Source organism: Miniopterus schreibersii, assembly GCF_964146895.1.
Source record: "Miniopterus schreibersii genome assembly, chromosome: 2".
Lineage (NCBI taxonomy): Eukaryota > Metazoa > Chordata > Mammalia > Chiroptera > Miniopteridae > Miniopterus > Miniopterus schreibersii.
Genome location: NC_138102.1, coordinates 141,133,308 through 141,148,451, shown reverse-complemented (window position 1 = coordinate 141,148,451; position 15,144 = coordinate 141,133,308). Strand labels below are relative to the sequence as shown.

General features: G+C 50.3%; 1 protein-coding gene across 1 annotated transcript; it reads right to left on the bottom strand.

The window, feature by feature from the left end:
* Nucleotides 1-2,448: 2,448 nt before the first annotated feature.
* LOC308551803 (keratin, type II cuticular Hb1) lies at nucleotides 2,449-7,471 on the bottom strand (the record flags this gene model as incomplete). Its single annotated transcript, XM_081126468.1, has 9 exons — nucleotides 2,449-2,711; nucleotides 2,964-2,995; nucleotides 3,251-3,471; nucleotides 3,734-3,859; nucleotides 4,115-4,279; nucleotides 4,489-4,584; nucleotides 5,305-5,365; nucleotides 6,170-6,378; nucleotides 7,103-7,471. The coding sequence occupies 9 exons, from the start codon at nucleotides 7,469-7,471 to the stop codon at nucleotides 2,449-2,451; spliced, it is 1,542 nt and encodes a 513-aa protein (XP_080982594.1).
* Between the last annotated feature and the right edge of the window lie 7,673 nt (nucleotides 7,472-15,144).

Genomic DNA, 15,144 nt, shown 5'->3' with positions numbered 1-15,144 from the left:
ACTGACACCAACTATATAAACATTCTTCCAATGCTCCATGTAAAGCAGCTCCTGAAAGCAGAGCTTGCCCTTCTGCCAGATTTTTTGGTTGGGCGTTTTGCTAGGTAATGCCAGTCTGTGACTTTCAAGGTTAGGTTTTTCCAGCTCCTGCAGTGCTGATCATTTGTGGGCAGTGCAGAAGGGAATATCCCCAGGAGTCGTAGGCAGGATTTCTGATGAGCCTTCTGCAGCCCGCATCACAGAGGACTGGTTGTTGCCTGCATTTTTCCTTTCTAAACCCCAAGCCTGACGTCAGTCCAAGAGATTCCAGAGGCTGTGGGAGGAGGTTTGAGTCTCTTGCTGAACCAGGGCCATCAGCAATGTTGCAGTTTGGGGACTGATTCTCTGAGTGGCTCTCCTGGCCATGGGCCACATTCCAGCCTGGGGTGGGAGAGAACTACCTGGTGCATTTATGGAAAGCCATTCACCAGCCCATTTATAAGCTTTATGAGTTGGGGTGACTTCTGAAGGGAAGAGGGTTGTCATCAGTGCAGTCATAGCTTCTGAGACCTCAAGGGGTCAGCCCTCTGTTGGCTGCTGATGCCTGTCTCACACTTAATTGCACTTAAAAATGTCGGATGCAACGTAACTGTGTAAGTGTCTCTATTTGAGCCTCAGGTCTGGACTCTTGACATGTCACAGCTCAGAGGACTGGTTAGGACGATTGCACACTTGGGAACTCTTAGGAGAGTGGAGGGGTCACATTGGTGGCCAGGATACTTGGGATTGATACTATCCCTTAAAAGAGCCTTTCTGTCTTCAGACCACTTGCTTCTGGTCTCTCAATACTTATTCATAATTATTTCTGTTGCCCTGAGGGGCAGGGGTGGGGGTTAACATTTCTGCGACAGTTTTCTGGGACTGGGACTGGAAATTCAGAGATCTACTCTGCCATGCAGATGTATATGTTTAGGGACTCACCTTGGCCCATAGTGAAGCTAAGGGGCCATCTACCCACTCCCACCACCACTTGTAAGATCCTCATCAGAGTCAGAGTCAGGGTGTGGAGGGGGGATATTTCCCTGAAGGAAGGAGCTCAATGACATTGGAACACATGGAGATTTCTCTCTGTACTTGCAATATCTGATCACAGATATAAGTGTAATGAGAGGCCAACGACAGCCCTCATCTCCAGAGGGGTGTCTGCTTTACATTCTGCAAAAAAATAATTCTGATATTCATCATGATTATTTTATGCCAGGCACTGTTTAAGCATTTTACGTATATGAAATTCCTTAACCCTTCCACCAACCCTGAGGTAGGCGCTTTTTTGATCATATGGAGATGTGGAAACAAGCAGAGGGGGTGAGTAAGTTGACCAAGGTCACTCCAAGGAAGGAGCAGAGCCCAGTCTGGGGCACAGGCAGTCTGGCCCCAGAGTCTGTGTGCTCACCTCTCTGCCACATCATCTTGTTAGGTGCTGTTTTTTGTTTTTGAGGTAATTTATCAACAATGACAGGTCTCCAAACCTCAAAGAGACTCCATTAAAAAAATCGCCATATCAAAGGTGTTTTGAAAGTTTAAATCATGTTCATGTATTTATCCCTTAAAGAATTCTAATAAATTGCTCTGCCATGAGTCTTACCCACCACAACTATGAGTGGTTTTCCTTAAGCTTTGAGTGACTGGCGAATCTAATTTTCATTATTCATCAGTTTATAGGGGTGCACGGGGATGCTTTCTGGGCGGCAGCTGTGGTTTGGTGGAATGAGTCCTGGAGATGCACATGGTTCTAACCCCAGCTGTACCACTGGCCTCAGCATGGGGCCCAATTACTGAGCGTCTCTGAGCTCTGGTTTCTTCATCTGCAAGATGCATCATAAAAGGTGGTGTGGATAAAATCAATAAGGTTGTGTGAATAAAATTACATTGCATGTGGGCCCAGCTCAGCCCTTGGCTAAATACGTGACTGCGGTGAGCCCAGGAACAGAGGACTGTATTGGAGATCCCAGACTAGTCCTTTTTCTGCTCCATGTGACTTTCGGGACCCTCTCAAACCCGGACCCTTGATAACAGAGGTGAAGATAAGGCCCAGGGTTGGCTACATTGATTTATTGGAAACACAGATCAAGACAGAGATGAACAGAGGAGGAAGGGGAGAGGCTGGGGAACTCTGGCCAGTGGCCCCATGACAGCTCAAGGTAGGGTCTCAGTCCTGGTCCTTCCTGCCCTGGAACCCCCTTCCTGATGGGCGCCAAGGGGACTTCTTTCTGGGGTAGCCTTTCCCAGCTGGGGTAGGGTAGGTGGGGTCAGAGCCTAGGAAGAGGTGATCACTGATACACATAAGAGTCTAGGAGCAGGAAGGACCTTTCAAAGTGTGGGGGAAGTAACCCAGTGCTTGCTCCCCCCGGGGCTGGACCAGGCCCTGCTGGGAGGGAGAGACGTGGGTCGGGGCTTGAGTTGGGGCACCTAACACTTGCGGCAGCTGCTGACACAGGAGCCCACGCCGCAGGAGCTGATGCCACAGGAGCCCACACCGCCGGTGCCCAATCCACAGGACGTGATGGAATTGCAAGGGCCACAGGGTGCGCAGGGGGCGCAGGGCGCGCACATTCCGGTGTTCACTGCCAGGTTCCCACTGCAGGGGGCGCTGCAGGCGCTGCCTGTCACGGGTCTGGCGCCCGACACACAGAGGTCCCCGCAGACCACTCCGCCCCTGGAGCTGCTGACACCTGCGAACCCCAAAGCCTGAGTCAAAATTCTGACCGCGAGTTATACCGTCCCCTGGTGATGCACCTCCCCAAGTATCTCTAGGTCCGTTCAGTCCCACAGCTGTGGTCTTTCCCGCTGCCTGACCCCAAACCCCTCCTGCGGGGATGCCAGCCCTTCCTTTCATATTTCGGTCCAGTGAAACTTCTCCTTCCAGACTCTGCCATCTTTTACAGGAAGAGAGTGAATTCTCCCACACCGCCTATGTTACTTACAAACATTCACGGCTCCAACACCTTCACACAATCTGAGAGGAAATAAAAAAAGAGCAGTATTAGTAACTCGGCCAGAGTAGCAGAGAGAGCTTCACAATTTTGGGGATGGGTCCACCAGTCAAGAAGGGAGGAGCAGAGGTTTAAGGGAATAGCCTGCCCAAATTGACCTTGCCCCCGAAGTAATGAATGACAGGTTTGTCCCAGACTCCTGGGCCTTGCTTAGTCAGGAGAAAAGGTGGCCTTTGCTTATGCATCAGAAATGTCGGCTCAGCCAGGTAGGGACCCACCTCTGCTCCTCGCCCTCCAGCAGGCGCCTGTAGGTGGCGATCTCGATGTCCAGGCCCAGCTTGGAGTTCATCACCTCCTGGTACTCCTTGAGCAGGCAGGCCATGTCCTGCTTGGCCTTCTGCAGGGCAGCCTCCAGCTCAGCCAGCTTGCAGCGGGCATCGCTGATGGCTGTCTCACCCTGCTGCTCCGACTGCTTCACTGCAGTCTCCAGCTTGGTGTTCTGAGGACCCAGAAGAGAACAAGGTGGGTTACGGTCCACAGGTCTCTCTGCCCATTTCCTGAGTGTATCCAGTCTCTCCCACCCAGCTGGGAACACCCAGGAACAGGCCTGTCACCTTCATCACCTGGGTCTCCCTGACTGACACACCTGTGACTCTAGTCATGCAGATGGTTTAGAGAATGAATGGAGAAGTCTACATGGCCTATGGGACCCTGGCTAGGCCCCCAGCCCCTCTGGTGGTCCAGGGCAGAGATGACTGTACCTGGCACTTGGCGTTCTCGACCTCGGCAGTCAACCTCTGGATCATGCGGTTCAGCTCGTTGATCTCCTCCTTGGTGCGGCGCAGCATCTCCCCGTGACGGATCACTGTGGCCTTCATCTCCTCACACTGGGGGGAAGCAGAGACTCAGGATGTTACCTGCCGTCCATTCAGGACACCACAGATGACAGTGCAGGCTGTCCAGTGCTCAGCCTGTGCAGCCATCCATGGCACCTTGCCCTGTCCCCTCAGCCTGAGAGCTGTCTGGCCTTCCTTCACCGTCTCTAGGGATCAGAATCCCCAGACAAAAGAAGCCTTTTGTAACATACAGGTCCCATCCCTGCCACTGGCATGTCTAGGAGGCAGGTGTCCTGTGCCACTGACCTTGGTGCGGTACCAGGACTCGGCCTCAGCCCGGCTGCGGCTGGCGATGTCGTCATACTGAGCCTTGATCTCGGCAATGACGCAGTCCATGTTCAGGTCCCGGCTGTTGTCCATCTTGACGACGACCGAGGTGTCTGAGATGTGGGCGTGGAGGACGCGGATCTCCTGTGGGGATGGGAGGAGGAAGGACCTTGTTTATGCCACAGCCTCACCACCATAGCAGGTACCCAATCTTCTCACCCTTCCCCGGTCTCCAGCCCCCACGCCCTCATGGACAGCAGCCCACTGCCCAAATGCCTGTCCACCTTCTGCCCCAGGTGAAGCCCCCTCCTCCAGGCCAGCTGCCAGTTTCTGCCTGGACCACAACCCCTCACCTCCTCATACAGTCGCCGCAGGAAGTCAATCTCCTCTGTCAGGGCCTCCGCATTGGCCTCCAGGTCCGACTTGCGGAGGTAGGCACAGTCCACATCCTGTGGGCACAGAGGACCCCTGGTGACTGTCATCCCAAACTCCTCTTCTCACCCATTCATGGAGGCCGGGTGGGGTGGGGAGGGAGGATGCCCAGTGTTCCCATTCCCATCCCCTCTTCACACCTTCTGAACCTCCTGGGATGGCCTCAGAATCTCGTCCCCTTCAGAGATGGGCCACCAGCCTTTCCCCCGCCCACCTGAGACAGCTTACCCTCCCATTTCTCCTCTTGCTCACTCCAATCCAGGACGCCAGCCCTGACAGACACCTTGACCCCTCCCTGTCCCCAGTACTCCTCGCAGACGCCACTGGGCCCTCCTGGTTCTCTTCCGTCCTGCCCACACCCTGGCTCTCTGTGCCTCCTTTTGGTCGGGCATCCCAGAGCTCTAGACAGGACACTGTCCCTCAACAGAGACTGGAGATGCCAGGCCTCCATGGGACCCAAGCCACAGAACACAACCTCTGAAGCTGAGCAGGTCATCCAGAGGTCAACCCGGCCATCCCCTTGGCCCAGGACAGGGTGCTCATGCATATTCCAAGGTTACTGTCCTTTGTCAAAGCTCTGGATGTGCCTTCCATGACCTGATCTCTGGGAATCCCCCAACTGAATTGGCAAGGTCACTGTACCCCACACTGAGGTTGAGACCCTCTGGGACTCCCCAAGAAGAGTCTGTCATTCTGAGATCCCACATGTCTGTGCTCCCCGATCCCATGTGACTCACCTTCTTCAGAGCCACAAACTCGTTCTCGGCTGTTGCTCTCAGAGAAACTTCCTCCTCATACCTGAGGCAGAACAGGCAGAGAGGGGGGTCATGGAAGGGCAGATCTCCCATGAACCAACCCCCTTCACTTTCTACAAATTGAGGGGGCAATGTTAGGAACCTCCCAGCACTGCTGGACCCCTGGTGGTCCTGTTGGGGTTTTTTGTTGGATTTGGGATGTCTCCACCTTGAACTGAGGGGCCCACAGGACTAATTTTCTGGGACCTCATAGCCCTGTGTCCCAAAGCTGCTCTGAAGTCACCTCAGGAGACAAATAAGGCCTCAGCACCCAGCCCCATGCTGGGAGTGGACAGCATCCCCTCTGGGGCACTGCAGCCCTAGCCTCCCCACACCTGGGTGTCCATCTTAGCTCAGGTGTGGGGTCTATGAGTCCCAGAGGCCATCAGCACTCAGCGCCCTGGGCAGTGGGACACCCAGAGCCCCAGGACATGTCAGCCCTGAGTGACACTGGGGTTCATGTCATATGACACCCATGATCCATGTGCTATAGGTGGGAGGTCAGGAGGAGAGGCCCTGGAAGATGCCAGAAGCCTCCGCCCCACAGAGCACAGCCAGTAGCTGCTGGGTGATCAGACTCTGAGTAGAGAAGACTGAAGTAGGGGAGAGATCTCCTGGGGGAGTCATAGCCCTACTGCAGGCAGGCATCTGGGCAACAACTGCCCAGGTGAAAGACCCTGCAACATGCACACTGCCAACCTGGCCCGCACGGCTGCTCACCCAACTTGGAAATCCTTCTCATGTCCAACCCAGTGGGCTTTAACCTAAGTCATTTCCTGTGTCCAATGTCACACCCAGCCACACTCACTTCTTCTTGTAGCCCTCCATCACCTCCTGCACGTGGTTGAGCTCTGAGGCCAGCCTCCCGCTGTCGGCCTCCGCGCACTCGGCCTCCCGCCTCAGCGTCTCGATGTAGCCCTCGAACAGCGGCTCCAGGTTGCTCTCGCAGCACTTGCGGTTCTGGTAGTACTGCCACTTGGTCTCCAGCAGCTTGTTCTGCTGCTCCAGGAATCGCACCTGCCATTCGGGGTGGGAGGAGGGGTGAGAGGGGTCTTGGTGCCCCAAAGCCAATTTGGGGGGATGCTTTATGTAAAGTCCAAAAGCTGGAGCTCAGCAGACTTAGACGGAGTTGAACAGTGACAGACACGGCAACTTCTGGAATTTCGATGATGATCCATATCTAGATTTTCCAGCTTAGGCATAGGAACTAGGGGTTGGGAAAGGTCAGTTCCTGCTCTCAGGTAAACTGAGTTATTCCCATCTGATGAGTCCAGGTGGCATATAGTCAGAAGCTGAGTAGAGGTGGTTTTGCTTTTGACTCCCCGCTGTGTGGCTAGCCTGAGTCGTGAGCATGGGGAGGTTTCAGGAAAGGTGTGATCAAGGACACCTTCCAAAAGGAGGTCCCTGTGGTCCTGCTCCTAATTTTTATGTGCATTTCTTGTGTCTTGTGTGCATATATGGCCTCCTCCCTCTGATACAGTTCCAAGCCTTGCCCTTATTTCTCTGTGGGGACCCCGCCTGTGTGGATAGTGGATGTATATATGTAATAACAATGCGATCAAACCAGGAGCCCCTGCCTCCCCTATACGCATCTCTCTGTGTCCGCCTGTGCCCTGGATGTGGGTCCTCTCCTCCATCAGAGTGGGAGCTCAGCTGGACCGCATCCCTCCTGCCCTGTCTATCCCTTCAGTTCCTTTTGGAGCGGGTGGCATTCAGGACGGGTGTGATCAAGGACACCCACCTTGTCGATGAAGGCGGCGAACCTGCTGTTGAGACACTTGATCTGCTCTTTCTCCTCGTGCTTCACGCACTGCGCCTGGGGGTCGATCTCCAGGTTGAGGGGCGCGAGCAGGCTCTCGTTGACCGACACGGTGGTGATGCAGGGCGGGCTGGGCCCGCACACGCCGCCCGAGCGGTATCCGAAGCTGCGGCCGCAGGAGCCCGAGCGGAAGCCCCCGCAGAGGCTCTGGCTGCCGAAGCGCCCGGCGAGGCCGCGGTAGCAGGAGACGCCGCGGTAGGGGGCGGCCGTGATGCAGCAGCGGCCAGGCCGTGGCCCGCAGGCCGAGGCGCAGCTGAAGGCCTGGCCACAGAATCCTGATCCACAGGTCATGGTGCTTCTGGAGATTGGGTTGTAGAAGAGAGGATGTGAGATCTGGAGTCTTGGTGGAAACTCCAATGTGCTCCTGAAGGTGCCCCAGTCCTATTTATGGTCCAATGGGAAGGGGCTTGGCTATGCAGATGGAGTTGGGGCAATTTGTGCTTTATGGGCTTGGGCGGTTAGCCGGGTCCAACCCCTCTCTAGAATGTGCTTTAATGGTGGAGTGGCCCACACCCTCCTCTGTGTAAAGGATGCCAATCTCTGGGCCTAGGGGGACTCAGCATGTTTCATCTTCAAAGTGCTCATCCAGCAGGGCATGCACTCATCTGAGTGTATTGGGAGAGAAGGGCAGGGCAGGGCAGGGGAGGGCAGGGCAGGGCAGGGGAGGGGAGGGAGGAATAGGCCAGGAGAAGGGAAAGAGAGGGAGGACAGGTGCTGGGAGAAGCAGGAGGAGGGGGCCTGTGTGTGTTGGGGAGTGAGTGAGGAGGAGACCCAGGAAAGACTGTGGTATAAGCTTCCATTCCAAAGTGGCTGAGGTGCCACTAAAACACAAATCTGGATTTTCCCCTCCCTAGATCGTCCGGTGGGCTGCTGCAAAACATCTGTTTTTTTTTCTCACCATGGCAGCAGCTACTGTGTTATTAAATATTTGTTTGCCCTGGGTTCAGCGGTGAGAGCATCAGTCCATGCACTGAAGGGTCATGGGTTCGATTCCCAGTCAAGGGCAGGTTTGATCCCCAGCCCTGGTTGGAGCGCCTGTGGGAGGCAACCAATCCATGCCTCTTACTCATATGCATGTTTCTCTCTTTCTCTCCTCCTCCCTTTCACTCTCTCTAAAAATCAATGGAAAAAATATCCTCACATGAGGATTAACAAAAAATACATTTGTTTGATGTCTTTTTCAGCTTTTACTCTTAGAATTTCCAAACACAGAAATGTTGAAAGATAGTGTAACAAACATCCTGAGCTGTTCCACCTGGATCCCTAGATTGGCCGCATGTTAGCATTGTGCCACATTTCCTTTCACATTGGTCCAATTATTTGACAGTTACAGGAAGCACGGCAACCCTGTAACATTTTGGCATGCATTTCTTAACAATAAGGACAGCACCATTTTCACATGTAAGAAAATGAACAGTAATTCCAGAGAATCATTAAAGATCCATTATACATTTAATTTTCCCAATTGTCCCCCAAATTTTTAAAAATAGGTTTTATGTGATTTAACTTGTGGCTCTAGCCCATGTATTGTCTATAAACTGGGTGTTAACTGTAGAGCTGGCTGTTCAGTGTGGTAGCCAATAGACACACGTAGCTATTTAAATTAGTTGACATTAAATTAAATTCAAAATGGAGTATTAACCACATGTCACACAGGACAACATTTCCACCGCCACACCAGCATCTATTGGACAGCACTGGTCTAGAGACTTTACTGGGCTTAATTGAAACATTTTTTGGCAGAATATATATTTCATAAATGATGCTGTGTAACTCTTACTGTATCACTCCAGGAAGCACAGAATGTCAGGTTGTTCTATTATCTGTGATGTTAAATTCAAGTCATCCTAAGATCACTTGAATACATGTCCGCCTTTACAATTAGAAAGTATTCTCTAGGGAAACATTTTGATAAGAGGATTCTTTTATCAGTCACCTATTATCATTACATGCTATAAATGATCTCTAATTCTCACAACCATATGAAGTATGTACCATTATTCCCATTTTACAAATGAGGAAACTGAGGCTCAGAGAAGCTAAATAACTTGCCTGTTCTCCAGCTTGTAAGTAGGGGAAGCTCAGGAGTTACTGTGCCCCCACACCTATAAGCTGTGACAACCCCTGGATTGCCTAACCCCTGGAAAATCAAGAGGGTAGAGAGAGTTTAGGAGGGATATCTGTGGATTTAGGGTTGGAAAGTCAGCCTAAGGAATATGGACAGAGTCGGAGGGGCTTGGGATGGTTAGAACCAGGAGGGGACAGTGGGGTGTGAGTGTGGCAACGTGAGGCTGGGGGCTGGAGAGGGCTATGGGTTGGATCTGCAGGACCCTATGTATGAGAAGTTAAGAGAGGGGATGGAAAGTGGCAGTTCTAATTATTCATGTACTTACAGTGTGTTATAAGTAACCTTGACAGATTGACCTGTATTGTACTTATCCATGAAGCACCCAATAGAGCGGGTCTAGAAAAATTATCCCATAAAGTACAGAGGTTTGCATAAGCGGGAGGGAAGAAAAGAGAAGTGAAATGACTTGGCTGGCAGCCCCTGCAGCTGCTGCGCTTTTGGGGCAAAGGCAGGCAGAGCGGCTTAGGGGAAAGGGAGGGGGCAGGGCTGGTGGGAAAAAAAGAAGGAAGGAGAAAAGAAGAGACTAGGGTGTGTCGGGGTAGGGCTCTGGGTGTCCACGCAAGGCATTCAGGAGCAGGACCTTGTGACAAGACAGACATGGGGTCACAGACTGTGTCTGCCATCTGGTCATCCCAGAGGAGGGTGTGGCACCTGCTGTCACTTTGTGTTTGGGGAGCTGGCCAGCACTCCTGAGGCCCTTTATACCCTCATCTGCAATCCTGGGCACTGCTCACAGTTGGGCAGTGGTGCTCCCAGCAAGCCGACAGGCTGTGTGTCCAGAACAGAAGCCCTGTGAGTCAACATGCACTGCACACTCACTTTACCTTTCCCACCAGGATAACTCCTATAAAAATGCCAGGCAGAAACATGAGCTAATTACTAATGGCTGACCCTTGCCAGGCAATTTTAAGAAAGCAAGAAGCAATTTAAAACCAGATAGAAAAAACTTCAAGTGTGACATCATTTCATTAAACTTCAGGCATTGCTAGTTGTTGCTGCTCATTTTTGAGGACCTAAAAGGACATTCAACCTGTATTTTTTCTTTGAGTGACAATGTTTTTTTGGGAGAGGAGGGTGGCAAGGGGGAGGCTTGGCAGAATCACCACTCTATGGTCTTGGCTCTGGCAGTGTGAGCTTTCTAGAAGTTCAAATGGTTTTTATTGTGAAATCTGTCACACACAAAAGAATGTATAGGTGGTGTGCCCAGCACTTATTGGAAGAACTGGAACAGATATGTAACTTGGGAACTCTCTATGAGCCTCACCAATTGTGCCCCTTCCTGCCTGGCCTAGGGACGGTTCCTCTCTGAGGTTTTGTGTTAAAACATTCCTTTGCTTATTTTTAAAAAAAAAATCCTCACCTGAGGATATTTTTTGCATTGCTTTTCAGAGAGAGTGGGGGTGGGGGAGAGAGAGAGAGAGAGAAACATCGATGTGGGAGAGACACATCAATTGGTTGCCTCCAGCCTGAGCCCCATGGGGGCCTGGGATCGAGCCTGTATCCGAGGCATGTGCCTTTGGCCAGAATTGAACCTGGGACCCTTCAGTCTGTGGGCCGAGGCTCTAACCACTGAGAAAAGCTGGCTAGAGCTCCTTTGCTTTTCTGTACTGTTTTAGTACTAAATCATATATTACTTACTTTTCCAGTTTTTAAACATAGTGTAAGTGGGGCCACACTGTGGGCATTCTTTGGTGCCTGGCGTCTTCCGTTCAGTGTTGCTGCCCATAGCCACACAGTGTTTACTTTACTGTGGGTCGTACTCAGGGGACTCGTCTTTCGACCACGCTTGTTTCCAGAGCCCTGGTGTTATGAACAAAGCTGCCATGAACATTCTTTCCCATGTCTTCTGGTATAATTATGCAAGAATTTTTCTAGGGTATATTGTTATTTTAAAAAACTATGCAAGTAGTATATATTTGGTGTAAAAACTATATTATGAATATTCTTTCAAATCTAAAAGATAATAACATCTCTGGATGTTCATCTTGCTCCATACTAGATACTATACTAAGAGCCTAACATGTATTCATGTGTTTCATTTTTACATTTGCCCCCTGAGGCAGGTGTTATTATTTTAGTTTTACAGAGGAGGACACTGAGGCCTAGGGAGGTTAAGAGACTGGCTCAGGCTGTGTGGCTAGTGGCAGAGCTGGCACTCAGAGCCTGGTGTGTTTGATCCCAATGAAAGGATTAGTTTATCTCATTGCACTCCCGTCTACCCACTGTCCAGCATCATTAAAAGTATCACACTGTAGATGGTGTTTGTATATAACATATTAACATGCACTCTCACTAATCCCCTTCCTCCAGTGCCCTCTTCTGGGCCCTTCAGAGTGTCCTTGGGGTTTACGACCAGAGATGGAGGAGTGCACACCTTTGTTCCTGGTGAGTTTCCAGTTTAAAGAGAAAAGCTGGATACACGCCCAGATCATGAACAAAAATGCAAACCCTGCAACACCAATGGGTACAAATGTTTGGTTCATGAATGTGTTCCAAGAGCTTGACACATAGTAGGTGCTCAATAAATATTTGTTTAATGAATGAAATGAATACCAGCTGCATGTTAAGTGCTGAGTAATGGTGCCATCAAAGCTTGGTTTAATTGTATAAAGCTTTCTGGTAGGATGGGCTGGGGACCAGGTGAAGCAGACCAGAGGGAGGGCATTCGGGGGTAGGGGGTGGAGTGGGGAGATATTCCCGGCTGGGGCCAGAAGGAGGGATGAAGTGAGGAGATGTGTCTTTGACCAAAGCAAAGCTTTAACCTGAGTGATGGTGGGGGTTGTAGGGAAAGCCAGCCAACAAGAGCAAGAATCCTGAAGGCCTTGGGGCAGTGTAGAAACTGGTGGTTGGGTTGGGGAAGAAAGAGAAAAATGGATTCCTAGGAAGAAAGAGGGAGAAGATGGTTGGTCTTAGACTATTACTCTCCTGGGCCACTTGGACAAAGGGCAAAGATGGCTGGGGGCAAGGAAGATGGTAGGGAGGGGAAATTTGGATAGAGAGAGGGAAGAAGAGGGAAGTGGAGGACAGTGGAGGAACAATGGGGAAAAACACAGGGGAAATGGTGAGGGGACACTCTAGGTTGGAAGAACAGAGGGGGGGTTGTTGGAGGAAGGGGAGCAGCACTGAGGACAAGGTGTAGGTCTACCTCAAGCTGGTAGGCAACCTCAGCTCCAGCTTTATAACATTGACTCTTCAAAGCGCAGGGACATGGGCTGGGGAACGTGCAGCGGCCTAGCCTGGTTATGGGACAGACCTCACCAAGGGCAGAACTCCTGAGTCAAGCTTCATTTCCTCCAGGATCTCCACGAAGGCCCGTGTCCTCTCACAGATAATTGGCCACTGCCCCAGGCTGTGGTGGCTGAGGAGGCAGGGCTCTGACTTGGGCCTCTCCTTAACTCACTCACCCAACCGCCCTGCCTGGTGGCTGGACCTGAGGTCAACTCTCTCATTAATAGCTCTGTGCTATGTAAACATCCACTCCCTCACCCCTCAATTTCTCTCCCTGGAACCTGGCCTACACCTTCTTTCTGTGAACAGAAAGCATGAGCTGCAAGGTTAGAAAAGGCATGACTTCTTGGAAACCTACAGGCCTCGTGTGCAGATGCTTTGGTATCTTACAAATGCAGAGCTCATGGGCTGCCTCCCAGCCTGCAGCCGCGGAGCAGAGTCCCAGAGATGACACTGGCCCTCTTTCCCAGGTCCCTGTCTCAGCTAGCTATGCACCATCATGGCATTTCATGATTCATTCCTCTCCTGCAAGGGCCCTCAGGTCCCTCTACTGTCTACACACTCTCTGAAATACCTGCATGCAAACCTTTGCACCAGGATTGGCCTGCCTGCCTCTCTACTGAAGCTTGTCCTCACTCTTTCCAGGGAGACTTTCTTGCCTGCCCGTCAGACTCGTTGCATTCCACACCGCCTCAGGATGGGCACTGTCAGTAGACTGCATTCCTGAGCATCTGGTGGTACAGCTCAAAAGCAGCCTTATTTAGACTTCTGACCTTTCTCATAAATGTGGGTGTGTCTTCCCTGTCAGATGGAGAGCTCCAGAATCCATGTCTCCTTCCTTCTCTTGGTACCTCCCTCCCTCCCAAAATTAAGACAGGGTTCAGGATATGGCAGGGACATACCAATCCCAGAATCCTTGAATCCCCCAGAAAGATGTTATCTTGTCTAACCCTTCATCCATCTTGGGGAATCTGCCTCAACATCCTCCACAGGAACAGAATGAACTGATAAAAACTTCCTAATGTTAAAACCACCCAATTTGCCATTTCTTTTCAGGCGTCCCTTCAAAAAAGATCCACTTGGGCTAAAAGAGGAGGTTCTGAGCTCCAGATTTGAAAGTCTTTTGGTTCACCCTGTCTCCACAAGCATAGTGACCACCCAGAATAATGAGTGTTCTCCTTCATATAAAGCTTCCCTAATGGGAGATATAAGGCAAGTTCCTTTGGGAGACCGTGACTACCTGCCCTCCTTCTGGGAAGTTCTTCCTCAACTCCAACTTCCATCTGTCCAGCTGCAGTGAAAGGCTGACTTCTCTTGCTCTCTTTGGAATTCATTACACTTGCACAGACCATCAATGGCATTTCCCTCACCCTCAAACCCATAGGATCCCTGGGCTACTGACCAAGCAGGAGGTTTCAGGATTAGGTAAAAAGCAAGATGAGTGAGCATGTCATTGATTTATGGCATGCATTATTATATTATTATCAGAAATCATGAAGATTTTTGGTGGTGTATTAAGGCTAAATAAGAAATACAAATTTATGAATTATTCACAAATAACAGACTTTTTGGGTTGTCCAAGATTCTCTTTTCATCCAGTAGTGTGATTGCCTGAGGTCTGGTGACATATTCCCTTTGTCTAAGAAGAGATTCTCATTGGGCCTTCCCTGGGGCAGCTGGGCCACAGCAGGGGTGGAAGGAGAAACATTTGATTTGGGTTCTTTTCTGGGATAAAGAAAGTAACCATGGCCCAAGGTCTCAGGTCCTCCCTGCCCCTTGGACTGATCCCCATAGTAGAAGAACAGTAGATAACATTTATTGAGCACTTGCTGTGTGCCAGGTGCTGTGTTAAGCATTGTCCATGCATTATTTAATTTAATCGTTCTACTAGTCCTTTAAGACAGGCAGCATTAGTGAGAATCTTACATATGTGGTTTAGGAATGTGAGTAGGTTAATTCCATCAAACCTGCTGATATATCCATAGCAGCAGCAGCAGCAACAACAACGTCAATAACATATATCTCTACTTCTCCATCAAACCTGTCACCGTAACTACTGCAGCAGCAACAACCACGACTGTGATTACATTCTTAGAGTGTGTCAGGCTCTGTTCTAAGTGCTTTGCATGGATGAATTCTTTTAGTCCATACAACTTTATGAGGTGGGTTCTATTATCCCTATTTTATAAATCATAAAATGAGATACGGAGAGGCTAAGTAATTGCTGGAGGTTATACAGCTAGAAAGGGGCAGAGCTGGACTTTGAAAGTAGGCATTTTGGAATCTAGGTCTGTGTACTTAACTGATATGCCAGGCATTTAAACTTTTTAGTTTCAATCATATTAAGAAATAATTTTGCATAGTGACAAAGTACACACACATATATACACACCACATACAACTGAAACAAAAAGGTCATGAAATGTTATTCTTACTATGTGTGATGCGCTCTGATATTTTCTGTTTTATTCTACTCTATCTAATTTTGTTCCACTTTAATTAAAATCCTGGTTGCTTCCATGAGTGGGTCACAATGTGAACTCTGAAAAAATGTTGCCCCAGAGCCTCCTTCTTTTTCTTTTTAAAAGATCTTTATTGATTTTAGAGA